At 43.8% G+C, this 27,440-nt stretch overlaps 1 protein-coding gene and 1 long non-coding RNA gene across 3 annotated transcripts in view; one reads left to right on the top strand and one right to left on the bottom strand.

Moving 5' to 3' along the window:
• The window catches only part of LOC135049903 (adenine phosphoribosyltransferase-like), a 184,236-nt gene extending 161,640 nt beyond the window's left edge, over positions 1 to 22,596 (bottom strand). The window contains exons 1-2 of one of the 2 annotated variants that reach the window (XM_063955888.1): positions 22,508 to 22,580; positions 22,080 to 22,114 (exon numbers count right to left, since the gene is read on the bottom strand). Coding sequence is in view for 1 of the 2 variants with exons in the window: in XM_063955887.1 (XP_063811957.1) it covers positions 22,508 to 22,514 (7 nt within the window). In the remaining variant the exon portion in view is untranslated. Of the gene's footprint in view, positions 1 to 22,079; positions 22,115 to 22,507 lie in introns of both variants that reach the window. The other variant, XM_063955887.1, reaches the window with a different exon arrangement.
• LOC135049904 (uncharacterized) lies at positions 8,925 to 26,814 on the top strand. Its single transcript, XR_010241508.1, has 3 exons — positions 8,925 to 8,995; positions 25,013 to 25,373; positions 26,287 to 26,814. It is a non-coding gene; the product is annotated as an uncharacterized LOC135049904 (long non-coding RNA).
• Positions 26,815 to 27,440: the final 626 nt, after the last annotated feature.

Raw genomic sequence — 27,440 nt, 5'->3', positions numbered from 1 at the left:
CACAGTCGTGTGGCAGACCCTGTCACTGAAATGATGGGTTGGTTAAAGTGTGCATGTCCTGTTTTGTTTATACAACATAAGGGTGGGTGGGAGGGCCCAAGGATAATTCCATCTTGCACCTCTTTTTTCTTTTCTTTTTCTTTGCATCATGTGCTGATTGGGGAGGGATTTTTGGAAGGGCCATCCTGCGTGACACTGCAGTGCCACTCCTAGATGGGCCCGGTGTTTGTGTCGGCCACTAGGGTCGCTTATCTTACTCACACAGTCAGCTACCTCATTGCGCCTCTTTTTTTCTTTGCGTCATGTGCTGTTTGGGGAGGGTTTTTTGGAAGGGACATCCTGCGTGACACTGCAGTGCCACTCCTAGATGTGCCCGGTGTTTGTGTCGGCCACTAGGGTCGCTAATCTTACTCACACAGTCAGCTACCTCATTGCGCCTCTTTTTTTCTTTGCGTCATGTGCTGTTTGGGGAGGGTTTTTTGGAAGGGCCATCCTGCGTGACACTGCAGTGCCACTCCTAGATGGGCCCGGTGTTTGTGTCGGCCACTAGGGTCGCTTATCTTACTCACACAGCGACCTCGGTGCAAATTTTAGGACTAAAAATAATATTGTGAGGTGTGATGTGTTCAGAATAGGCTGAAAATGAGTGTAAATTATGTTTTTTGAGGTTAATAATACTTTGGGATCAAAATTACCCCCAAATTCTATGATTTAAGCTGTTTTTTAGGGTTTTTTGAAAAAAACACCCGAATCCAAAACACACCCGAATCCGACAAAAAAAATTCGGTGAGGTTTTGCCAAAACGCGGTCGAACCCAAAACACGGCCGCGGAACCGAACCCAAAACCAAAACACAAAACCCGAAAAATTTCCGGCGCTCATCTCTATTATTCGGCTGGAGGTGCTCCAACAATCATGTTTAAACCTTATAAACAAACAGAGACCGGCAGAAGCCGGAGAAAGACAGGGATTGCCTTTTTTGGAGCACTCTTTTAGATAATTTAAATTCAAATTGATATGATTAGTATTTTAAAACGTAACTTTGAATATTACTCTTTAAAATAAAGGGGGTGAAAATTAATTCACAACTATCATAAATATTGTCTAGTATCCCCCCAAAAAATTATTATTAATTAATAAATCCATATATGGCTGTCTTGGCAATTCAATGAATCCATATATGGCTGTCTTAACACTTCATATAATTGACATTATGGTGAAAAAAACTTTTTTTGGGTGTGAAAGAAATATTAATTCTACATAAATTGAATGATTCCGATATCTTGATTGTCTCTGTCAACAACCTAACATGACATAATCAAATTGTGTAATGCTCATTAATGCCACTAACGAATTGTATAAATCACAATGCTTCTTTCCATAGGGCTCAATATATCCAATTCTTTACTGAGTCCAACACATCATATATAAGTGCTACATAGAGCTCTAATCCATTAACTTGTCTGTATGAAAAAACACGATATTATTAGCCACAATTCTTACATAAACATAACACTTGGTATCATAAATGAATTAATAAATGTATTGAAATTTACCAGGCGCTCAGATGGTTAACGCAACGCCAGATAGTTCAACTTATATCTCTGAGTTCATATCTGTAAATAGCAAATTTGTTACCAATAATTGGATACTCTATCTATGGTTACAAATAATGTGACTGTTATCACTCCTCACTGTCTGTAAATATAACACCTTCTACACTTAATACAAATGCTACCAATCTTATAGCGCTTATGGTGGATGACAAAGGTGCAATCAGTTCTCACTGAATATAAGCACAACACTGGGGTATATTTACTAAGATTCGTAATTTCCGAAAATAGGTCAAAGTTCAATCACGAATGACATCGACAGTGTAAAACTGCAACTTTTTGAATTGATTACGATGGATTTACTAAGCTGTCGTATTCGTATTTTTCTTTGCTTCCGATGTCGATGTCATTCGTTTTTTTTTACCTATTTTTACGGCAGTGATTAGCAAAACACTGCCGTTTTTTTTTTACAATCAATCTCGGCCGGATCTGTGTGATCCGTGCTGGGGTTCTTATTTTTTTTTTTTTTAATTAAACAATGTAAAATCCCAAAAAAAAATGCGTGGGGTCCCCCCTCCTAAGCATAACCAGCCTCGGGCTCTTTGAGCCGATCCTGGTTGCAGAAATATGGGGAAAAAATTGACAGGGGTTCCCCCATATTTAAGCAACCAGCATCGGGCTCTGCGCCTGGTCCTGGTTCCAAAAATACGGGGGACAAAAAGAGTAGGGGTCCCCCGTATTTTTAAAACCAGCACCGGGCTCCACTAGCTGGACAGATAATGCCACAGCCGGGGGTCACTTTTATACAGTGCCCTGCGGCCGTGGCATCAAAAATCCAACTAGTCACCCCTGGCCGGGGTACCCTGGGGGAGTGGGGACCCCTTCAATCAAGGGGTCCCCCCCCCCAGCCACCCAAGGGCCAGGGGTGAAGCCCGAGGCTGTCCCCCCCCATCCAATGGGCTGCGGATGGGGAGGCTGATAGCCATTTGTGATAATGAAAAGATATTGTTTTTAGTAGCAGTACTACAAGTCCCAGCAAGCCTCCCCCGCATGCTGGTACTTGGAGAACCACAAGTACCAGCATGCGGCGGAAAAACGGGCCCGCTGGTACCTGTAGTACTACCACTAAAAAAATACCCAAAAAAACACAAGACACACACACCGTGAAAGTATAATTTTATTACATACATACACACATACATACATACTTACCTTATGTTCTCACGCAGGTCGGTCCTCTTCTCCAGTAGAATCCAAGGGCTACCTGTTGAAGAAATTCTACTCACCAGATCCATGGGTCCAGGCTCCTCGGCAAATCCAGGGTTAATCCACGTACTTGAATAAATAAAAAAAAACGGTGTCCCGACCACGAACTGAAAGGGGACCCATGTTTGCACATGGGTCACCTTCCCACGAATGCCAGAAACCCACTTTGACTTCTGTCTAAGTGGGTTTCTTCAGCCAATCAGGGAGTGCCACGTTGTAGCACTCTCCTGATCAGCTGTGTGCTGCTGTCCTCACTGACAGGCAGCACGCGGCAGTGTTACAATGTAGCGCCTATGCGCTACATTGTAACCAATGATGGGAACTTTCTGCCCTGCGGTTGACCTAAAGTGACGTCACCGCTGAGCAGAAAGTTCCCAGCATTGGTTACAATGGAGCGCATAGGCGCTACATTGTAACACTGCCGTGTGCTGCCTGTCAGTGAGGACAGCAGCACACAGCTGATCAGGAGAGTGCTACAACGTGGCACTCCCTGATTGGCTGAAGAAACCCACTTAGACAGAAGTCAAAGTGGGTTTCTGGCATTCGTGGGAAGGTGACCCATGTGCAAACATGGGTCCCCTTTCAGTTCGTGGTCGGGACACCGTTTTTTTTTATTTATTCAAGTACGTGGATTAACCCTGGATTTGCCGAGGAGCCTGGACCCATGGATCTGGTGAGTAGAATTTCTTCAACAGGTAGCCCTTGGATTCTACTGGAGAAGAGGACCGACCTGCGTGAGAACATAAGGTAAGTATGTATGTATGTGTGTATGTATGTAATAAAATTATACTTTCACGGTGTGTGTGTCTTGTGTTTTTTTGGGTATTTTTTTAGTGGTAGTACTACAGGTACCAGCGGGCCCGTTTTTCCGCCGCATGCTGGTACTTGTGGTTCTCCAAGTACCAGCATGCGGGGGAGGCTTGCTGGGACTTGTAGTACTGCTACTAAAAACAATATCTTTTATTTTACAACAAAGGCTATCAGCCCTCCCATCCGCAGCCCATTGGATGGGGGGGGGACAGCCTCGGGCTTCACCCCTGGCCCTTGGGTGGCTGGGGGGGGGGACCCCTTGATTGAAGGGGTTCCCACTCCCCCAGGGTGACTAGTTGGATTTTTGATGCCACGGCCGCAGGGCGCTGTATAAAAGTGACCCCCGGCTGTGGCATTATCTGTCCAGCTAGTGGAGCCCGGTGCTGGTTTTAAAAATACGGGGGACCCCTACTCTTTTTGTCCCCCGTATTTTTGGGACCAGGACCAGGCGCAGAGCCCGATGCTGGTTGCTTAAATATGGGGGAACCCCTGTCATTTTTTTCCCCATATTTCTGCAACCAGGATCGGCTCAAAGAGCCCGAGGCTGGTTATGCTTAGGAGGGGGGACCCCACGCAATTTTTTTGGCAAAAATAAGCACTTTCCCACCCCTTCCCACTGATATACATGCACGGATCTCATGGATCCCTGCATGCATCTCAAATCACGGGAAAAAAAAGCAGGTCTGTTTTTTTTTAGGACTTTTTTACGAGTTGTAATTTTTCACGGCAGTGTTTTGTGTTTTTTTGCTTTGCACTTCTTAGTAAATGACCGAGATTCATATCTAAACAGGCGTAATTTGACCGATGGTGTATTCATTCGTAATTTTTTACCTGAACTAGCAAAAAATTACGAATGCCCTCATCACTGCCGTGATTAGTGTTTAGTAAATGACCGAGATTAACCGAGATGACACTTTGAAGAAAAAACGGCATCTCGGTCAAAATCGGGAGCTTAGTAAATATACCCCACTGTGCGCAGTTGTCAATCCCCATCGCGCTGAGCCAATAATTGCACTGGAGTTTCACAGGTACCCAAATAACCAGCACAGCGCCTGACAATTTGACCTATGTCTCTAAGTTCAAATCAGTGAGCAGCAAAATGTTATAAAACAATTCTTACATAAACATATTAATTGGTATCATACATGAATCAATAGATGTATTAAAATTTCACAGGCGCTCAGAAAATCAGCGCAACGCCGGACAACTTAATTTGTGTCTCTGAGTTCAGATTAGTGAACAACGAATTTGTTGTCAGCAACTCGATACTTATGGTTACAAATAATGCATTTGTTATCACTCCTCACTGTCTGTGAATATGACACCTCTGACACATGATACAAATGTTACCATTCTTGTAACGCTTATAGTAGACAATCTATAGGCAGTCCGTTCTCACTAATTATAAGCGCGGCACTGTGCATAATTGTTAATACATATCGTGCTGGGCTAGTGAGTATATTAGAGTTTCACAAACGCTCTGATGATCAGCACGGCGCCGGACAGTTTAACCTATGTTTCTGGATTCAGATCAGTGAACAGCAGGGTATATTAGAGTATCACAGGCGCTTAGGTAATTAGCCCAGTGCCGTGCAATTGAAACCTTCGTTTCTGAGTTCAGATCAATGGGCAGAAAAAGAGTGTGTTATCTATTGTCCGCTACAATTAGCTTAATCTAAATTTAATTCACTACTCTTACTTGCTATTATAGCTTGATTGAAAATCCTCAGAGAGTCAATACCGTGGCCAATAACAAATTTAACCATTCCTCCTGTTTGTAAAAGTAGTACCAAATAATGTCAATCTCTGACGTATTTAAACAATTAAACTAATAACAGAATACAGACATATTAATTAACATCTTTAAGTATAGACATATGAATTAACATTTAATCCAAAACAGGAAAGAAAACAAGTATTTGTCCGCTGCTTTGTAATATTAAATCCACGGCTAATTATACCGTGCATATATTGGCAGCAGTATTTTTATGAGCTTTTAAGTCCATAAAAATGGATCCTTACACAGAAAAAAAGAGCATCTATGTTTGTTTTTAAATTCCAAAATTGATTATATCATGTATATATAAGCAGCATTACTTCAATGAACTGTGACACATGGAAACAGTGTAGCAATATCTCTATACATCGATGTTACCCAGGGCAAATAGATACCTTATGGATACAATTCCCTCATGAATATACCAATGCCTGTAAAGACACAATTCAGCAGTACCATTTTCCTAATTCTTAACATCCTGTATACCTTCAATCTTCACAGGATCATATTAAAGATTTATGACCGCTGGTAAATATCTATATTATAACACAGAGCAATCTTTCAAATGTGTTTACAGGCGTACCCCTTATACCCCTTATCATAAAATGGTAATGTCAAAGTCGAAAAATATCATGATGCATATGCCTTGTACTAACCCCTCATGCACATGCCCGCTGCGCGTGCGCACACTCTGCCGTGCGTGCACATATCCGCAATTTGCGTAAAGATCGCTCCGGCGATCACGCACGTGGTATGCGCATTTACGGTAGAGTTTGTAAGCGTCTAGCGTGCGACTCGATCATAGCATATTTAACCCAAATAGTGTGTTTTGTATTTAATATTCCCCTAGACAATGTCAGCGGATATGTTTAGTTTAAACTGTTCCTGGACAGAGAGATTCCTCTTTACATGATAGGAAGGGTCAGACAAAGGTTGAAAGGTGGTCTCTAGTATCCAGCTGTAGGGTATTTTAAGGGTAACATTCTGATGCTAGTTAGGAAAGGATCGCTCGCTCCTGCGTATAGTTATGTACAAATGTAGTTTATGAACATTAACTGTATTTGCTGAAAATTACACATGCGGCGGGAATCCCGAGGATACCTCCCACCAGAGCAGTTGGGGAAAGACACAACCCACCTGTTCAAATCCACCTATGACCTTTGCTATAATGTGGAGACACATCCCCAGGGCCGTCTTTTCGTATGGGCTCAATGGGCTCTTGCCCAAGGGCCCCAGGAGTATAAGGGCCCTAGGCTGATAGCTGAGGGTCCCCTCTTTCCAGAGGTACCAAATTTTTGAAAATCGGCCATAGGGAACCAGAGATATCCAACTTCAAAGCAGTGGTCCCCATCCAAGCCTGTTAATTGCTCTTGCCAGCCAGATATCTCGGGCTCTGTATGATGTAGAGTTTTTCTGAGGGTACATTTCAAAAGCTGGGACTCTCCACTTTTGGTGGACACTGGCAGCTTGTCTCTACTGTGTCCAGAACCAGAGATATCAGCCTTCAAGCAGCTGTTCCCTGCTCCAGCTCCACACGCCTGGGATGCAGTTTTATATTTTCATTGGTGGATTGCTCTGGCTCTTGAACTCTGATCCCTAAGTCCCCAGTACCTCCTGACAGGTGAGACTCTCTGTTTTATCCCATTCAAAGCTAAAAAAAATAATTTTCCAGGAACTTGAGATATCTTCAGTCATGCAAGCTGCTGTCTCACCAAAAAATGATGAATATTAAGCCCACTCCGCTATCCACCCCTCCCCTGTGTATTAAACACCCCCTGCCACCCTGGAGGTTATGTACCGGGGCCCCTTCATTCAGCCCAATGCCCCCTTCTACAGTTTAGTGTTCTCCCTCCCGCCCCATCTGTGCAGTAAAGGAGTAATTAGCAGAAATTACTGCTCCAGGTCCTACATGCTGAGCGGAAGATAGAACCCCCCTACCCCCCGCAGGACATCAAAGCTGCCGCTGATAGCACCCCCCCTGGATGATGGATAGGGGCCCCAGTACATTGCTGGGCCCAGGGGCCCACACTGCTGTTAAGACTGCCCTGCACATCCCTGTGTCCAATGAACAATGAGATACAAGGTACCTTTGTATTGTGAATGTATGTTGTGCTATATAAAGACCACCATTGCCTGGCCAGCCTCACTCTCTCTCTGAAGGCTTTCTCCCTGAATGCTGAGGACTGGATCCAGGTCGCGCCTGCGAATCATCCCCACGTATGTATTATTCTCTGTAGCCATTTTGTTCGCCACTTATGTTCTCATTTGTTCGCTCTTGTTTGCAATTGTTCGCCATTGTTCATGTTATTATCTGTTATTCTGTTTAGATTTCTATGTTAGTTTGTAGTGTATAACTTGTATTGTGTTTCCCTTTTTCTCTAAACCATCCACGGCGGTGTTAGAGCTGCTGTGGTTTTTAAATCCAAACCAGGTCTTGTGTTTTCACTGTTTACTGCAAAGGGCTTTTCTTAGCGTCTCAATCGCTCAAACAGCATACACATTGTTAAGGTTTTTAAGCGTTACATCATTGTAGTATCTGACTACTAAGGTTTAGAGTATAAGCATATTCTTACTGTGTTTTATTAATAAGGTTTACTGCGTATCATTCTGTGAGCGTCTGCGCCGCTCGTGTCTCACTCTCACGGAGCAGCGTCCGCTACGCCAATAGCGTAGCAGTACGGTACTCGGTACGCCTATAACGTGCTCGATACGAAGCGTGAATCCGTGAGCGTACGTGTCGCTCGTGCATCGCGCACACGGCCTAGCGTCTGTTACGCTAAGTGCGTACCCCTACAGTACTCAGTACGCAAATAGCGTACTCAGTCTGTAATAGTGTATAGCTTTATGTTTAATGGTAATAATTGACATTATCAGTAACGTTTTAAAATACTAATCATATCAATTTGAATTTAAATTATCTAAAAGAGTGCTCCAAAAAAGGCAATCCCTGTCTTTCTCCGGCTGCTGCCGGTCTCTGTTTGTTTATAGGGAAGAGAGGAACAGCTGCATGTGCCAAAGATGCAATCGCGAGCCATGCCGCCATTCTCATCACTATGGGGGCATGCCTAGTGCTGTGAGCTGCTGGCCATGCCCCCAGTCACTCTCTCTTGGTGAATAGACGCTGTGCACGTGCATAGAGCATCTGTTCACCGCTGCTCTGCTAAGCAAAGCCACGCCCTCAGACCAGCAAGTGAGAGGGGGCCTCCCAACTCCCCTCCCCACTGCGGGACACTGCAGCCAGCAGATGGGACAGTGCTTGAAAAATAGGACTGTCCTACCAAAATTTGGACCAGTGGTAGGTATGCAATGACAGTACAGTGTAAACTGACAGACTGGGCAGGATAAGGACATGGGGCAGGAGTAAGGCAACCTACTACTTTGTAGACAGAGCTATGAGGGGCAGCATTATCAATGCCCTAGTTGTAACGGTTCCCATGTAGATTGGAGTGCCTGCCACTGATTAGACCCCGCCTGGCTGTCAGGGCTCATGTATCTTCGTCGCAGCTGCTTTTTGTCGATGAGGCGTCAACATCATGAAGCCTCATCTCTGCATGTGAAGAGGAGCTGTCCCCCAAGAAACATCTAAAAACGTAAGTAAGAAAGAAGTCGCACTTCAAAACTCTTGTTTGGGGGAGGGGGGGATTGGTAAGGAGATGGTGTGAGGATACGGATTCTCTGATCACTCAGGTAAACAGTTTAGAAAAATGGCAAATGCCCTTTATTGTAAATATACACACACAGTACACAATAACAGTAACATTAACACTTGCAAGCCAGGATGGTATCTTACTTACTAAGTGCCACAGTAGTATAGGATTACAGTCTCCTGATGTTACATGCCAGCAGTAGTTCTGTGTCTCCTGGTCTGGAATACCAGCTCACACAATGCCCTTCACCACGGTTTCTCGCCACTGACGGCACCGCAATGCCTAGTCAGCGCATGCACTCCAGAAGTACATCCACTCTCTGACCTTCTGTGCATATCTCTCTCTCACCAGAAGAGCTCACTGCTCTTGTTATACCCTCCCCTGTCTATTCATCACACAAGCAGATCAGTGAGGAGGTCACAGGAGTGGAGACGAGGTGTCTGGGCTCCTGTACACAATGGGGTGTATGTGATCAGATTACCTGCAGGCTCATACATAACCTGTTTACTACTTAGCATACTCCTCCTAATCACATCTGATTGTACTGTCAGGGGTCTTAAGAGGGGTACACACGGAGAGATCCGTGTTTAAAATCTAAGCAATCTGACTAGATTGCTTAGAATTTAAGCAGGGATCTGTCGTGTGATGCCCCCCAGCGATAGCAATGCGCGGCCCCATGCGTTGCTATCGCTGGTGCTAGATTGAGCCTGCATGCAGGCTCAATCTAGCGGGTCGCTCACTTCACCGCTGTGTGAAGTGAGCGTCCCCCCGTCCGCCCCTCCTCTTCCCCCTCGCTCAGCACATCGTGCTGTGCTGAGCAGGTGGAGAGATGTGTGCTGAGCGGTCTGTGTTAAGATCACTCAGCACACATCTCTCCCATCAGTACCCACCTTTAAAACAATGGCCCTCATTCCGAGTTGTTCGCTCGTGTCAAAGTCAAAAATATTACATAGAGAGAACATACAAACCACACACACATTTAAGTCGCTATACTTGCAAATATGCGCAGCGAGCACAGCAATATATGGAAACACACGCATTTGCTCGGACATGGCACGGAGATGGATTCGGCGCTTGTTTCATACAGTACATGGTTATAATAATGTCAAGCACCAGACATCATGGAGATTTAGAATTGGCTGATGAATTGATGTCATGAATATTATTTGAACAGAACCAGATGCGCCCATCATGTTTGGTATTGAAGCAAGCAGAATGATGTGTGGGTTAGTTTGATGCTGGTTGTGAAGTTGTGGGACATTGCAGCGGATAGATATGATTATATGTATAAAAGCTAAGATCACTTTGTTAGATGAACAATGGATGATCAAGCCAACCTTTTACTAAGATTTTCAGGGCTGAACCTGATGAACATATACAAAGGAGAGAGAGAGACCCCTCCCCTAGGAACAGACACACAGGAGGATAGTTCCTGTCTGGGGGGGTTGGGGGTCAGTGATGCTGGTGGCCTCAGAGAACAGATGTAATGAAGCTACACTCAGAACGAAGCTCTCGGAAGCATGGCTGGATCATCACCAGGCACCAAAGGCTAAGTATTGAATTCACATGGCTAGATAAGGAAATATAGACAGATTGCTTTCTGGTTTAGATAGGATGTTGTAACTTGGTTGTGTGATTGTTGGGTGTGTGTGTGTGTGTGATAGATCTGGGAGTCTGTGATGGTAGCTGGGACATTGGACAACCTATAGCATTTGTGGTGTTTGTTTGCCTATGGTGATTTAAAATAGATTGTACTGGTTAGTTATAATATATATCTTGTTAATCATAAATACCACCATGCAGTTGCGTTTGGGCATGTGCTTGTAGCAATGGCAGGCTGAGATGTGTGGTTACATTGTGATCTGGTCTTGTGATGAATTTGCTCTGGTTATTGAGATACTGAAGTTGTTTGGAATGTGAAAGTGAATGAGATGGTTCTAGGAAGTTGGATTGAAATTGTGAAAGGTGATTTAGATGGTTTGGAATTGTAAAATCAGAACATATGCATTGTTCTGAGGCTTGGACATTTTGGAATAAAATGGAGTCTTGTGTCTTCTGTTATGTGATTGTGGTGTAGTAGAGAGTGCCATGTGTTTGGACCTGCAAATCTAAAATGGCTGCTGCCGGGTGTTTTCCCCTCCCCCTTTCAACCATGTGTTGCAGTCTTCATGGGAGTTTTCTCAAAATGGAGTCTAGCTTCTGTCCCATGCGGTATTGTAGGGTGTGTATATAGGGACAGCCAGTATGGGTAAGGTCAAGTATTTTCTCCACAAAGATTCTCAGCATTGAATAACTGCGCAGCGATTGTTCCTCACATGTGTAAGCTTCTCTGCAATCATATTGATCTTCTTGTTATTATGAGCCATTTCTCTCTCTCTTCCCCTCTTTCTCTCTTATTTTCCCTTAAATAGTATTGTATTGTATTGTATTTCCTGTGTAGTTATCTGGTTAGGTAGTCTATGTTATATTGTAGTGTATGATTTGTATTTGTATTAATTCTTTTGCAAATATATCATTCATAATATATATATTAGGCGTTGGACCCTGAGCACGGTATCTGTGTATTTCTTATAGTGTTAAGTATTCTCAGAGCGTCGGTGACGCTCGAACAGCTTTAAAGGTACTAAGGTTATTCTGTGTTGCATTTACACTCTACCACTACACAGAGGTTTACAGTATAAGTACATTCCTTAAGGTATAGTTAAGGGAGTACCCTTGCGGTACTTTTTGCGCCAATTGCGTACTGTGTTCTTTAACCTTTAACGTGTTTTTAATAGGACAAATATTATAGACATTGTCAATTGGGGGACTCGTCCTCCGGGATTCACATATCTGCACTAGGTAACTTCAGCAGACATTATCGGTCAGCAAAGAAGGTAGAAGGTAGTATCCCTCGTTAAACCGTTTGGAGGTCGGGGATACTGCAGTGCTGACCAGATAAGCGCCTGCTTTACTTGGTAAGGAGTGCTGAGGAAATTCGGGAACTGGAAGGTAGGAACAGTACGTTATTGTCTTTGAAAATCTGTTTTTTTTATTTCTATTTTGTGCCTAACAACACACGCAGATTGGATGGTTTATCTGTTTAAGTAGGTTTAAAAGTACATTTAAAAGTTGCTGCATAGCCTTGATATAGTTTTTTTTTTTTTTTTTTTAAAACTCAGGCCTAGAATAACTTTAGGAGTTTGAATGATGGCTTTCTTTGTGATAAGAGGCCGCATGGTCTGTCCCCCATTTTGTGTGACCCTCATGGAGGTGGAAGGGGGAGGAGCAGCGGCCATTTTGGGAAGGTCAGTTTTTTTTTTTTTTCTGAGCGGCTGATTTTCAGTTGACTCAGGAAACAATCAGCCATCCATTGTCAAAAAGAAATCATCATTTAATGAGGTTTTTTTTTTTTTTTATGCATTTATTTAATCTATATCATAGTCAATCAAAAGTAATAGTGATTGGTACTTATATGTAATATCTATATGCGTGTGCTTACATCAATGTATGTTATTAGATTAAATTTAGAATTGCATTTTCATCTGTGTACTTTCACATATCTCACCTTCCTGTTTGCCATTTGCATTGATAAACGTGCTAATTGTATTTTTGTGGCCAGCGTACACGTGTCTCTAACAAAAGGCTGAGACTCGCGAACATAACCCAAAGGCCGACGCACGCAGCGTATATTACGCAACGGAGCGTCTGGGTACGCCCACTGAAACTCAAATCGCACAATAGCATTGTTCTAGTGGGGGCGGTATAGTATAGCCACGTGATCATAGCACAAATTGATTTCAGTTTCCAAAACTTAGTTTAAATACCTTACTTTACTGTAACGCCTCTGGGGAGAGCTATCAGACTACGGGAAATGATTTTTCTGATCAGAAAACTATAAGAATGATAGTGGGTTGAAAACGGTATGAGTGTATTGAATCCCGCTTTGTGGACTTTGTGATCTGTGTGATAAAACGGTATTGAATCCCGCTTTGTGGACTTTGTGATCTGTGTGATCTTTGTGGAACGTGATGAGCACGGTCTGAGTGAAAACGTGCAACAGAGTGTGATAAAGTTTTCGTTGTATTACGCTCTGGCTGTTTTGGAGCACAGTAGGGAGACTCCAATGATCCTACCATTTATGGGCAACAAGTGTCTATAAGTGGTACGATTGGACCGCACGGTTGTAGGTGTGACCAATAACGCAACGTGATACGAGGTAAATTGCCCTCATACGTGTTGTGGGAAGCACATGCAAGCGTGATTTGTGTAAAGAGAAAAAAAAAGGAAGAGTATTTTCTCAGGAAAATCTCTAGAGATAGGGCCTGCAACGGCTACACGTGTCTGCTAGAAGGCGGACCGGAGATACTCGGAGCAGAAGAAGTTCAGTGGAAGAGCTTTAAGGATTTCCAACGTAGATTTCTGTGTCTGGTGCATTTAAGGAAGTTTTTCTGTGTTAAAGAGGTCCACAATGGCAGCCAAGTGCACAACACAGAGACGTTCAGCAGTCAGGATTCAGACTCCAGAGGCTTGCAGACCCCGAGGGTCTGCTCGGTTAGTAATGTGGGGGAAGTATGGTCCCCACACTGAGACCTTTTGTGATGAATGGACACGAATGACTGCGGGGGATAAAGCACCATTTCCTGGGATAGGTAGTTTTGACTCAGAGGTGTTGCATAATTTAAGGCGGAGGATCTGTCTCATAAAATCCTGGAAACGAGTTAAACATGATGATTGTTTGCAGTTATGGCAACAGGAAAGTGAAATGCAAAGAAATGTAACTTACATACCTAACTTTCATCTTGAGAGGAGAGACATGGCAATGGAGAGGATTATGGTTGCAGAGAAATGGCACAATGTTGTACGATAAAAATGCACTTAGTAACTGTATTAAGAATGAAAGTGTTAAATGTAATAATGTTTATGAAAATGAAAGTGTAAAAATTACAAATGTTAACCTGTGCAAGTCGCACCCCATGTTAAACTTCCCTCAGGATTACCAACAAGAAAGTGAGCCCAGAACGATGTCGGCACCTCTTCCAGAAGCCATCCTACAAGACATCCAGGTGGACGCGACCAAATTGGTAAAGGCAATAATCAAACCCCCTAACGGAGGGTCAGGTGAGGTCGTGTCCACAGGTACGTACAATGTTTTATATCACGCACAAACAAATGTACCCCATATTGTAAGACCAAAACAAGGTGATGTAATTGAGTTTAGTCCTGTCAGGGTGATCACAGTCCCCAATGGGAAGACTGACGATCAGAGAACCATTCCCGTCAAGGACAGTGCAATGCGCCATCCCTGGTCCCGGACAGAATTGAGATCAATCATGTCTGATTACCCAGATCCTAGGAAAGATCTAACTGTATGATCACAGATTCACAGAAGGTATATCAACTCCCTAGACAACGACATAATCATGGTATCCAAGGAATCAGGTAGGTACAGGGAAAGCGGTTGATGGTGATGAGCATCCAAGCATTTGAGGAGGCATCAAATCAACCAAAACCCCAGGCCATTGGCACATGGAGGAACTCAAGGATTTGTGATCTTTGCAAAAGAGAAGGGCATTATGCCAGCAACTGTAATAGCCCACATAAAGTCAGACCCCCTAGACCAAGAAATGAGCAAAGTTAGGACACACCAAATTATAATCAGGGATCATATAGGAAGAATTTTGGGCCACACCCATGATATGTGGTCAGGAAAGGTGATCATTAGAACTGATGGTAAGCCTGAGGTAACGGTTAATAAATTGGGAGGTCATTCCCTGAAGACACAGGAATGACCAGGTGAAACATTGTAAATGTATCTGTGAAATGTTTTTTTTTTTTCTCTCTCTCTCTCTATCTCCCCATCTCTGACGATTATTAGTAAGGACTCAAACATTGCATATCCGCTTGGTCTTTGCAGAAGTCTACCAAACCCCAGCATGACCTATCCGCATCAATGTATCCTGGCCAGATACAGAAAGTGGAGTATGGTGCTGGGGGGAGGGACGGCGCAAAGAAACCATTGGACATGTAGATATGACAGCCTGACGATCTGACAATGTTTTAAAATGTTTGAAAAATGTTTTTTTTCTCTTTTCCTATTGATGGCTATTGTTGATTTAAGTAATATACACATGCATATAAATTGTTCTCTCTCTTTTGTTTTTTTTTGCTGTTGTTTTCTCTCTCTTCTCACTCATGCTTTCATGTTTTAAAGATGGTATATCACCCATCAGTTAGACAAATGGTAATGCAAGATTTTTGCTCCTTACAGAAAGATCGCTGGTTTGGAGGGAATATTGCTTCACCAGAATGTTCGTTTGGAAGACTGAGAGACAGCACCTTTGAGAAGACAGCAGAACAAGAAGAACAACAAGACGAGAGAACTAATTATCGTAACAAGTTTCTCTCCCCCTCAAACTGATTTTCTGTACCCCATTACAAATTTCTTCTTTTCTCCTCCTGTAAGATGGACTTGCCCCAAGAGACTGTGATATGGATTTTTCCTGTTGACCATGATGTTGACCAGAGCAGTCTGTTTCGGTGAGAGTACCAGTGAGGTCGAGAAAAGATCCAGAAAGGTTCTGACGACTGAGACGGAGGTGTAAATTTCCAATAGCAACACAAGCACCGAACAAAGGCGAGTACCGGAAACAATCCAGCAGCCATGTTATCTGTAAACATTTTCTTTTAAGGATTGTTAGCTGAAGAAAACTGTATCTGTAGGCTCTGTAACAATGTCATTGAGGATGGGTGCATTAAGAAATGCCAATCCAGTTTTAATATCCATATGGACCGGCATCCCTTGAGTGACTATCACTCTTTAGTGGGTAGTGTGTTGAATAAAACAGATTGTTGGGTATGCTCTCAAGTGCCTCAAGGTCATAGCAAATCAGGGCTAGTACCATTTCCTTTAACGGTAGGGGAGGTACTTGAGCTAAAGGGTGGGAGACCGGTGGACAGGAGGTTTAATATCTCCAGCCCTCCTAGTTTGAAGCTCCACCAATATCATGTGGATAGGTCCCTATTATGTTTTAACATCTCCAATCCCCGAAAGCCGGGATATTGGGAAGTGTCATGGAGTAACCAAACCATGACCTTTTCATATAGAACCGATAGAATGCCTACAGATACAGAGCTCATACGCCACATAGCCGATAGTGGAAAATATTTCCGATATAGGTATACCCTAGGAAGTAGGATTACGAGAGTTGGAGAGGTATCACTAGGATACAGTGCACAGATCGTACAAACTGATAGGTGTACTAAACAGATAGGAGAATTAGGGTTAGGAGAGTTCACATGGAAAATGTGTAACATGGTAATGACATATTCCGTCCCATATGTTCTCCCCGATGATGCATATTTCATATGCGGGAGAAAGGCGTATGAGCGGCTTGCCCCAAACTCTGAAGGATTGTGTTATATTGGAAAAGTACTGCCTGAAGTAATGACTGTATCACATGACAAAATGCCAATGAATTTGATTTATGACCCAACGGTAGAAACAATGATGTAATGAAAATGCGATTATACGGTCCGTTTCTTTCACCTGTTTTTCCGTTTTTCTCCCAGGTAAAAAGACCCACTTGGACGAGGAATTTGACGAGCCGATATACAGACAACAGATGGATTAAAGAAGAAGTTTTGACAACCTTATACACAGATTTTTGATGAACTATGCCATAGATCCCCAGTTTCCCTAGAAATTTTAAAATTACGCTAGCCCAACACTTTTGTAAATCTATGGACATTGACAGCTTTTGCTCGCACCTTATGGGCAAAAGCACAAAGTAGACTGCAACCAACAGACACCGAACAAGACTTCAACCGACAAATGTACATTAACCTGACATAGAATACCACTGCATTTACCATAAGTGTTCTTTATCTTCATTTCTACAACCCTCAGGTAGTGACACACATAGTCGATAGGGAATACAGGCACAGATATCAGCAATCACATATTCCCCCATTCATGTATCATCAACTAAAATGTGCTCCCCCATTTTGTTGCAACCAAAAGCCGAAACGAGCTCGGTAAAGTTTGACAGCCCATCCACAGACCCTTAGTACGGGATAAGAAGGAATTCAAATGTATACTTCGCAATACCTCGAAGCTTGATTTAAAACACGTACGGCACGATGATACATGACCCCCCAAACATGGATTCATACATACATACTTCTGCTATCTCACTAGGTCATACCTTTTTCCCACCTTCTTCTCTCCTCCCTTACCCAATCATAGAAATGTATTTACATATGACATATATTTTTCTCTTTTTGAAATGTTTTAGGAAGTGGCAGTTATTGGTGACTGCCAAAGGGTGGACTGTCAAAGTCAAAAATATTACATAGAGAGAACATACAAACCACACACACATTTAAGTCGCTATACTTGCAAATATGCGCAGCGAGCACAGCAATATATGGAAACACACGCATTTGCTCGGACATGGCACGGAGATGGATTCGGCGCTTGTTTCATACAGTACATGGTTATAATAATGTCAAGCACCAGACATCATGGAGATTTAGAATTGGCTGATGAATTGATGTCATGAATATTATTTGAACAGAACCAGATGCGCCCATCATGTTTGGTATTGAAGCAAGCAGAATGATGTGTGGGTTAGTTTGATGCTGGTTGTGAAGTTGTGGGACATTGCAGCGGATAGATATGATTATATGTATAAAAGCTAAGATCACTTTGTTAGATGAACAATGGATGATCAAGCCAACCTTTTACTAAGATTTTCAGGGCTGAACCTGATTAACATATACAAAGGAGAGAGAGAGACCCCTCCCCTAGGAACAGACACACAGGAGGATAGTTCCTGTCTGGGGGGGTTGGGAGTCAGTGATGCTGGTGGCCTCAGAGAACAGATGTAATGAAGCTACATTCAGAACGAAGCTCTCGGAAGCATGGCTGGATCATCACCAGGCACCAAAGGCTAAGTATTGAATTCACATGGCTAGATAAGGAAATATAGACAGATTGCTTTCTGGTTTAGATAGGATGTTGTAACTTGGTTGTGTGATTGTTGGGTGTGTGTGTGATAGATCTGGGAGTCTGTGATGGTAGCTGGGACATTGGACAACCTATAGCATTTGTGGTGTTTGTTTGCCTATGGTGATTTAAAATAGATTGTACTGGTTAGTTATAATATATATATTGTTAATCATAAATACCACCATGCAGTTGCGTTTGGGCATGTGCTTGTAGCAATGGCAGGCTGAGATGTGTGGTTACATTGTGATCTGGTCTTGTGATGAATTTGCTCTGGTTATTGAGATACTGAAGTTGTTTGGAATGTGAAAGTGAATGAGATGGTTCTAGGAAGTTGGATTGAAATTGTGAAAGGTGATTTAGATGGTTTGGAATTGTAAAATCAGAACATATGCATTGTTCTGAGGCTTGGACATTTTGGAATAAAATGGAGTCTTGTGTCTTCTGTTATGTGATTGTGGTGTAGTAGAGAGTGCCATGTGTTTGGACCTGCAAATCTAAAATGGCTGCTGCCGGGTGTTTTCCCCTCCCCCTTTCAACCATGTGTTGCAGTCTTCATGGGAGTTTTCTCAAAATGGAGTCTAGCTTCTGTCCCAGGCGGTATTGTAGGGTGTGTATATAGGGACAGCCAGTATGGGTAAGGTCAAGTATTTTCTCCACAAAGATTCTCAGCATTGAATAACTGCGCAGCGATTGTTCCTCACATGTGTAAGCTTCTCTGCAATCATATTGATCTTCTTGTTATTATGAGCCATTTCTCTCTCTCTTCCCCTCTTTCTCTCTTATTTTCCCTTAAATAGTATTGTATTGTATTGTATTTCCTGTGTAGTTATCTGGTTAGGTAGTCTATGTTATATTGTAGTGTATGATTTGTATTTGTATTAATTCTTTTGCAAATATATCATTCATAATATATATATTAGGCGTTGGACCCTGAGCACGGTATCTGTGTATTTCTTATAGTGTTAAGTATTCTCAGAGCGTCGGTGACGCTCGAACAGCTTTAAAGGTAATAAGGTTATTCTGTGTTGCATTTACACTCTACCACTACACAGAGGTTTACAGTATAAGTACATTCCTTAAGGTATAGTTAAGGGAGTACCCTTGCGGTACTTTTTGCGCCAATTGCGTACTGTGTTCTTTAACCTTTAACGTGTTTTTAATAGGACAAATATTATAGACATTGTCACTCGCTAGCTGCTTTTAGCAGCATTGCACACGCTAAGCCGCCGCCCTCTGGGAGTGTATCTTAGCATAGCAGAATTGCAAACGAAAGATTAGCAGAATTGCGAATAGAAAATTCTTAGCAGTTTCTGAGTAGCTCCAGACTTACTCTTACATTGCGATCAGTTCAGTCCGTTTCGTTCCTGGTTTGACGTCACAAACACACCCAGCGTTCGGTCAAACACTCCCCCGTTTCTCCAGCCACTCCCGCGTTTTTCCCTGAAACGCCTGCGTTTTTCCGCACACCCAGAAAACGGTCAGTTTCCGCCCAGAAACACCCACTTCCTGCCAATCCCTCACCGATCAGCAGAACGATGAAAAAGCTTTGTTATGCCGTGAGTAAAATACCTAACTTTTGTGTAAAATAACTAAGCGCATGCGCAGTAAGCGACTAATCGCAGTATAGCGAAAATCGGCAACGAGCGAACAACTCGGAATGACCCCCAATAGGCATATTTAGCTATATTAAATAAAACTCTGGCATAGACTTAATCCTGTTAACAAACACATTGAACACAGTATAACCAAATAAAATACATATTCCAAATATAACATACAAAATATAACTGCACAATATAATAGTAACACAATACAATACAATATTGCCTAGCATATAGCTTATAACATATCGGCAATTAGTGGAGTCCATGGGTAGGACCAGGGCTAGGAAAGTAACCACGTGGATTTACCACCGTGCGACACGATGCGCAGGCTGTGTCGTCACAGAAGGTAATACTTCAGAGTTCTAATTCTATTTGTATTTAATATTATTGCCCCTTTTAAATCCAGTAGCCAAAACTGTCGAAGCCACAACGGTAAATTTACCCCCAGAAAGGCTGTGAACACCAATGGCAGCATGCCACACTCATTTTGGACCAGATGTACTAAGCCTTCAAAAGTGATTAATTTCACAGTGATAAAGTACCAGCCAATCAGCTCCTAACTGTCATGTCACAGGCTGTGTTTGAAAGATTACAGTTAGTAGCTGGTTGGCTGGCACTTTATCATCGTGAAATTTATCACTTTTCAAGGCTTGGTACATCTGGCCCTTTGTCCAGATTAGCTGCAGAACAGTAAGTTCTGGATGATAGATCGAAAGTCAATAGGTCAACATGCGTTCGGTTGACAGGGACAAAAGGTCAATAAATTCAAAATGTCAACATGACAATGGTTGTCACACATTTGGTTGACACAAGTGTTTTGGGGGTTGTTTTTTTTTAGCATTTACCATCCACATAGAATAGGATTGGGAATAGTAACCTGTGCTGAGTGCAGCAGGAGTGGTGCAAGACACCTTGCCTGAAGCGTGGCGAGTGAGGCAAGCCTGCGAGGGTACACGTTTCCACTAATTTGGCTTACATATGGTACCTTTTTATACCTGTCAACCTTTTGTACTATCTACCTTTTTACCCTGTCGACCTAATGCATGTCAACCATATGGTGTTGACCTATTGACTTTCGCCCTGTTCATTGTCGATCTTTTAATCCAGAACCCAGCACAATAGTGGGAGGCACAGTTATATATACTTCATAGTCAGGTCTCATAGACATATAGGGCGGGATTCAATTCTTTTCACCCCTTTCCCACACCTGTTCTGTTTCTGCCCTCAGGGATGTTGTATCATTATTTCAGCTCGCTACCCCGCAGTAGCGAGGCACCCAACCCTTTACACAGCTAAACCTGATTACTATGGGCGCAATATGTGTGATAACGGAGATCATTTTAGAAAGGAAATTGGGCGTGATATATCATTTGAATCTCACCCATAGAGTATTCAATTGTTTGAGAAGTCAGTTGGGTGTCTGTTTTCTCCTTTCTAATAGACAAGGAAAAAACAGACACCCAACCGATTTTTCAAACAATTGAATTCCCCCCCCCCCCCCCCCCCCCCCCCATATAGTATGTCTCTGTAAGATTTCACAGCTCACTGTCTCATTTACTGCACATGCATGAGTAGGTTTAGGTCTGTGGGGCATATTTATTAATATATGCAGTTTGCTCCAATAAGGATTTCTGCTGCAGCCAGCTGTGCATGCGCTGATGTACGGTGATCATGTGCGAGCAGGCATTAGCTCACAAATGTAGCCCATAGGCTATAAGAGGTGTTGGTTGTTGGGGCCAAGTTCAGTAAATCTGACAACCTGGCATCCTTTGTAGAAAGCTAGGGGGCTGTTTCTGCGGGATCCGGTCTGAAGATCGACAGTGTCTAGGTCGACAATGTTTAGGTCGACCACTATAGGTCGACAGTCACTAGGTCGACATGGATGGAAGGTCGACAGGGTTTCTAGGTCGACATGTGCTAGGTCGACAGGTCTAAAGGTCGACATGAGTTTTTTTTAAAAAATTCTTTTTTTGAATTTTTTCATACTTAACGATCCACGTGGACTACGATTGGAACGGTAAAGTGTGCCGAGCGAAGCGGTAGCGGAGCGAAGGCACCATGCCCGAAGCATGGCGAGCGAAGCGAGCCATGCGAGGGGACGCGGTGCACTAATTTGGGATCCCGGTCACTCTACGAAGAAAACGACACCAAAAAAAAAAAAAATCCTCATGTCGACCTTTAGACCTGTCGACCTAGCACATGTCGACCTAGAAACCCTGTCGACCTTCCATCCATGTCGACCTAGTGACTGTCGATTTGATGAACCACACCCGTTTCTGCTGTGTTGGAGATATTTGCTGCAGTTCCTACATGGTACATCCTGGAATCATTAATATTTGCAGAGACCTCCCGAAAAATGGTGTTTCTGGGAATATCACGCAAATCTTATGTGATAAAAAGCCCATGTGTGTAGTAGACATACATATCTTACCTATATTACAGGTACTATGTTACTGTGTATCATCTCTTCAGCCAGGATGTATTTTGTTTAAAAAAAAAAAAAAAAAACAATTTATGTTGAATGTTACTATTATAAAACTAATTAAGAACTGTATTCATCCAAAATAGTTCCTCCAGTGACATTATTAGTACGTATAAGGAAATAACTAGGTATAACAAAAGTGTAGTGAAACATTTGGAACATTATGTAACCTTAAGCCATGTATGCAGTTCCCTGTTATGTAACTGCAGTCAGTAGTAACTTTCTGGGTGTTATTTGCAGAACCAGTTGCCAGTGCTGGACAGCTGAGTGGCAAATGTCAGATTACAGGGTGTTCATATTAATGTATCATCTTAACTGCATATTGTATTATGGTCAACACATAGTTCTGCACAAGAAAAGAGCAGTCTCCAGCTTACCTGGCATTTCACCCTCAAAAGATAAGGCAGACAAAAACCCCTGCTCCCCTGTTCTCAATCCCTGTAGATGTGCAAAACAGTAACTCAATCTCAGGCTATAAGGAGAAACAGTCACTGGGGGAGGGGGGCATGTGACTGGGAAATGTAAGTTTTACGCCTGCCAGTTGGTCTTTGGACTGCCCATAGCAACTAAGGTCTACAAGAGGGAATGTCAGTTAAATAACATTGCATTCATTGTTTAGTATGTCTTATTAGATTTTTGGTTTTAAAGAAAATGACAAATGTAAATTAAATATGCCACAGTGAGTTTTACACCCTTCCCAGAATATACAGACATCCAGTGGCTAAATAAAACATTCAATTAAAAAACTGCTATGTAAATGGAATTATCAGGGGAGGACTGCTGTAACGGGGATGATTAGAAATTAAAGAAATATATTTTTCTGTGGAACAGTCCCATATTTATGATGGATAAAAGGGCCTGGTTCATGCAGATCAGCAATGTGTACACTGGTGTGCATACTATAAATAGTTACAATCAAATAGATGTGAGCTCTAATGGGCCCTTACACACTCTGCGACCCGCCGCCAAGCTGTCCGATGGCCGATACATTAATGAACGAGAACGTTCATATCGTTCAGTAAAATCTTTAAGTGTGTAGGGCCTGTAAGGGCCTGGTTCTGAGTTGGAAATAAAGGGCCCCATACACTAGAACGATATGTCTGAGGCTGAAGTCGGAGGTTATTTCCCTTGAACTCTCCCGGGAGCTTCCTGGGAGTGGTTCCATACGATTCCAAATGATTTGGTACATGTGTGACTTTTTTTGCATGCGATATATCGCCAGCGATTTATCATGCGATGACATATCGCAGGCGATTTATCGCAATGCATTCACATGTACCATAAGATATATCTGATGGGCTGAATTAGGGTGCTAGGGGGGCTGGCCCAAAGGCATATTATAACTAGCAGCAGCCATTAGCCCTGTGGACACTGCAGCTATAGAATATGTGATTGGCTGGATTGGTGCTAGGGGGGTGGGCCAAATAGGCATATAAATAGCAGCAGCCATTTTAGCCATGTGCACACTGCTGCTCTTTTATTAGTGAGGCTGGTTTATACCTTCCGAGCGTTCCACATTGCTAGTGTGCTTTGCTTTGTTCTGTGATGGATTCCTACAGGTATCAACTTCTGTTAGCCTATGGCTATCTGAAGCTGAAACGTGACAGGGCAGTGGCGCATGCAGAGGGGGTTTCTGAGTACCCATAATCCCCCCCTGCCTACTGATCCATTGCTGCAGCCCTATCACTGACCGTCCCCCCCTGCCCCATAGCCGCAGCCGCACCATTCTCCATGCTGCCGCACCCCATCCGTTCATCGCGGCAGCTGCATCACTGTTTTCCCCCTAGCCCCATCGCGCAGCCTCAGCACAGTCCGTACCTCCCCTGTGCACCAGAGTGCCGCCAGGGGAGATGTTGCGCATGTGTGTGGGACGTCGAGGCGGGAGGCATCACGGGGATGGGAGCAGTTTGCAGGGCATCGCTCCCACATGGTGCCTGAGACAACCATAGCAGGGGGTAGGCACCGGTACCCGCCGCACATCAGCAGGAGCCCGGCGGTAGGAGACAATAATGCCCCAAAGATACAGGTGGAGCTACTGCTGCTTCACTGCAGGTGACAGGTCTATGGTGAAGCTGCACACAGTGGCTGGGAGAGAATGTGGGGGAGGTTTGACTCAGCAACGTGGGCAACAGACAAAAAGACAAGAGGGGGGGGTTGATGGGTATAGGTGACACAGTGGCTGGGACAGAACATGGGGGGGTTGATGGGTATAGGTGACACAGTGGCTGGGACAGAACATGGGGGGTTGATGGGTATAGGTGACACAGTGGCTGGGACAGAACATGGAAGGTTGATGGGTATAGGTGACACAGTGGCTGGGACAGAACATGGGGGGGGTTGATGGGTATAGGTGACACAGTGGCTGGGACAGAACATGGGGGGTTGATGGGTATAGGTGACACAGTGGCTGGGACAGAACATGGGGGGGTTGATGGGTATAGGTGACACAGTGGCTGGGACAGAACATGGGGGGGTTGATGGGTATAGGTGACACAGTGGCTGGGACAGAACATGGGGGGGGTTGATGGGTATAGGTGACACAGTGGCTGGGACAGAACATGGGGGTGTTGATTGGTATAGGTGACACAGTGGCTAGGACAGAACATGGAGGGTTGAAGGGTATAGGAGACACAGTGGCTGGGACAGAACATGGGGGGGTGACAAAGTGGCTGGGACAGAACACGGGAGGTATGCAGTGATCGGGACAGGACACAGAGGAGAAGTGTGACACAGTGACAGAACACAGAGGGTGAGGTGGGTGATATTGACTGGGACAGAGCACGGGGGGGAGGGAGGGGGGGCAACACAGTGGCTGCGAGAGAACACTTCATCAAACCATATGTGGAAACCCCCGTTTAAAAATCCTGTGTTTGCCCCTGCAGGGATCTGAAACGGAAGAGGCAAGGAGTGGCTATTGAAGAGGGGGACTCTCTCTCACATGTCGCTCCTGACCGAGATTAGGGAGAAAAACCCAGAGGACTATCGGAATTACCTGCGAATGGATGACGCTACCTTCCAGGAGTTGCTGGGCCTTGTGACTCGCTACATCGAGAGGCAGGACACCAAGATGCAAGGGCCATCACTGCTGAGGAGAGGCTGACTGCTACGCTGAGGTTCCTGGCTACAGGGCAGTCGTTGGAGGACATGAAGTTCGGGACCCTCATCTCCCCCCAGGTTTTGGGTCGGATAATCCCTGACATCTGCGAGGCCATTGTGTAGGTGCTGCAGGACTAGTATTGAAAGGTAAATAAAATACACACCACACCTGTTTAGTTACTTTTAAACTATTTCTAGAAAAGAAGTTTTTTTTTTTTAACCAACTGCAAACTTTAAGATGGAGGGTTATATGGTGTTTTGAGCACAGATTGGATTGGGAGAATACACACATGCTGTAAAGTGCAGAATGAATGGTCCCGACCCCATTATTATGCACCTACAGCATGCGTGTATCCTACCCCAAAAACTGGGCCCAAAACACCATATAGGCTATACCGCGCCATATTTATTGGGAATTATAAGATGCCTACAAATCTTCAAACTGGGGCATGCCCTCCTCTGCCTCCAGCATAGCAGAATATATGGCTGAGGAGCAGGTGGGTGGGGGGAGTAGGCTGTGGTTGGGTGGGCGGAATGAGATGGGGTTGTGTGGGTGGAATAGAATAGGATTGGGTGGGAGGAAGAGTGAGAGGACGGTGGTCGAATAGTATGGCATCATCATGGAGTTTGGATTTTCGGGCTTTGTTCAGCATCTTTAAATTGAGACGCTGAATCTGCTCCGCTTGACACGGGGGTAGGTTTCGCATGGCAGAGGCCATAAATTCCCCAAATTTGGAGTAGTGGTTGGGTGGAGGGGCTGGGCAAGTCTTGACTTTGACTTTATTTCCTCGAATATGAGGTCTTCGCCCCCCCTGGACAGTGGTTTTTTTTTTTTTTTTGGCTTCTTTTCTGGAGGCGCGGCGGAGGAGCTGGTGCTGCAGAGGTATCAGGGGTAGCGGGTGTTTCAGGGGTAGAAACGTGGGTCTGGGATTCCTCCGTATCGCAGATGATGCTAAGGTCTGGGGTGGCGGGAATCTCCACACTTCCACTCTGTAGTAGATAAATAAAAATACACTGTTGAAATTCATGTTTTAATTTTTCTTATTCTATTTTTTTATAGCTCCCTGCAAGTACATCAGAATGTCAAGCCATTGCAGAGGAGTTTGCCACCACCTGGCATTTCCCCAACTGTGGGGGAGCGATAGATGGCAAGCACGTCAGCATCAACCCTCCTGCAAACAGCGGATCCCTTTATTATAATTATAACGGGTATTTCAGCATCGTGCTGATGGCAGTGGTGATTGCCAATTATGAATTCATCTTCATTGACGTTGGCAAAACTGGACGTGCATCAGACGGTGGATCGCTGAAGAATACCACCTTCTACGAACAGCTCACCACAAAGATCCTGAACATGCCATCTAGGGAGCAAACCCAGCACGACCTCAATTTTGTTTTCGTAGCTGATGAAGCATTCGCACTCCACACCAAAAAAACATAAAAAACGCATGTCGACCTTTTGACCTGTCGACCTAGAACATGTCGACCTAAAGACCCTGTCGACCTAGTTACTGTCACCCTTCAATACCACACCCGTTTCTCTTAAGGCACGTATTACTAAGTAAACTTTTAATAGCATAAAAGAGTTAAAGTCCAACCTGATGTGTGTACCCTTATTCTCAGCTTTGTTTGTTGATAATACTAAAGCAGGCGAATAGACTATTTGAATAGGAGCAGCACAGGCTGTAATCCAGGTGGCAATTGGGAATTCCGAGTTGGGAATACAGTAAGAAAGACCAACCTGGACAAACCGTGGTACACTGCAAGGAGAGCAAGTACATACATTTTTTGCATACAAGGTAAATACTGGCTGTTTTTGCATGTAGCCCACAAATGCTGGACAGCTTCACTTTTACACTGCAATTTAGATTTCAATTTGGACATGCCCCTCTCACATGCTGCTAGGTACAGATATACAATAACTGGGGTGTGGTTCATAGGGTCGACCACATTTAGGTCGACAGTGTCTAGGTCGACCACTATTGGTCGACAGTAACTAAGTCAACACCCATAATAGGTCGACACAAGCATTAGGTTGAAATTAGCAAGGTCGACATGACAAAAGGTCGACATGCGGTTATTAAAAAATGTTAGTGTCGTTTTCTTCATACAGTGACCGGGAACCCCAATTAGTGCACTGTGTCCCCTTGCATGGCGAGCGAGCTTCGGGCAAGGTGCCTTGCTCCGCTACCGCTGCACTCAGCACAGGTTACT

The sequence above is a fragment of the Pseudophryne corroboree genome, chromosome 2 (assembly GCF_028390025.1).
Source record: "Pseudophryne corroboree isolate aPseCor3 chromosome 2, aPseCor3.hap2, whole genome shotgun sequence".
Taxonomy (NCBI): Eukaryota; Metazoa; Chordata; class Amphibia; order Anura; family Myobatrachidae; genus Pseudophryne; species Pseudophryne corroboree.
This window is presented reverse-complemented; position numbering and strand designations above follow the sequence as displayed.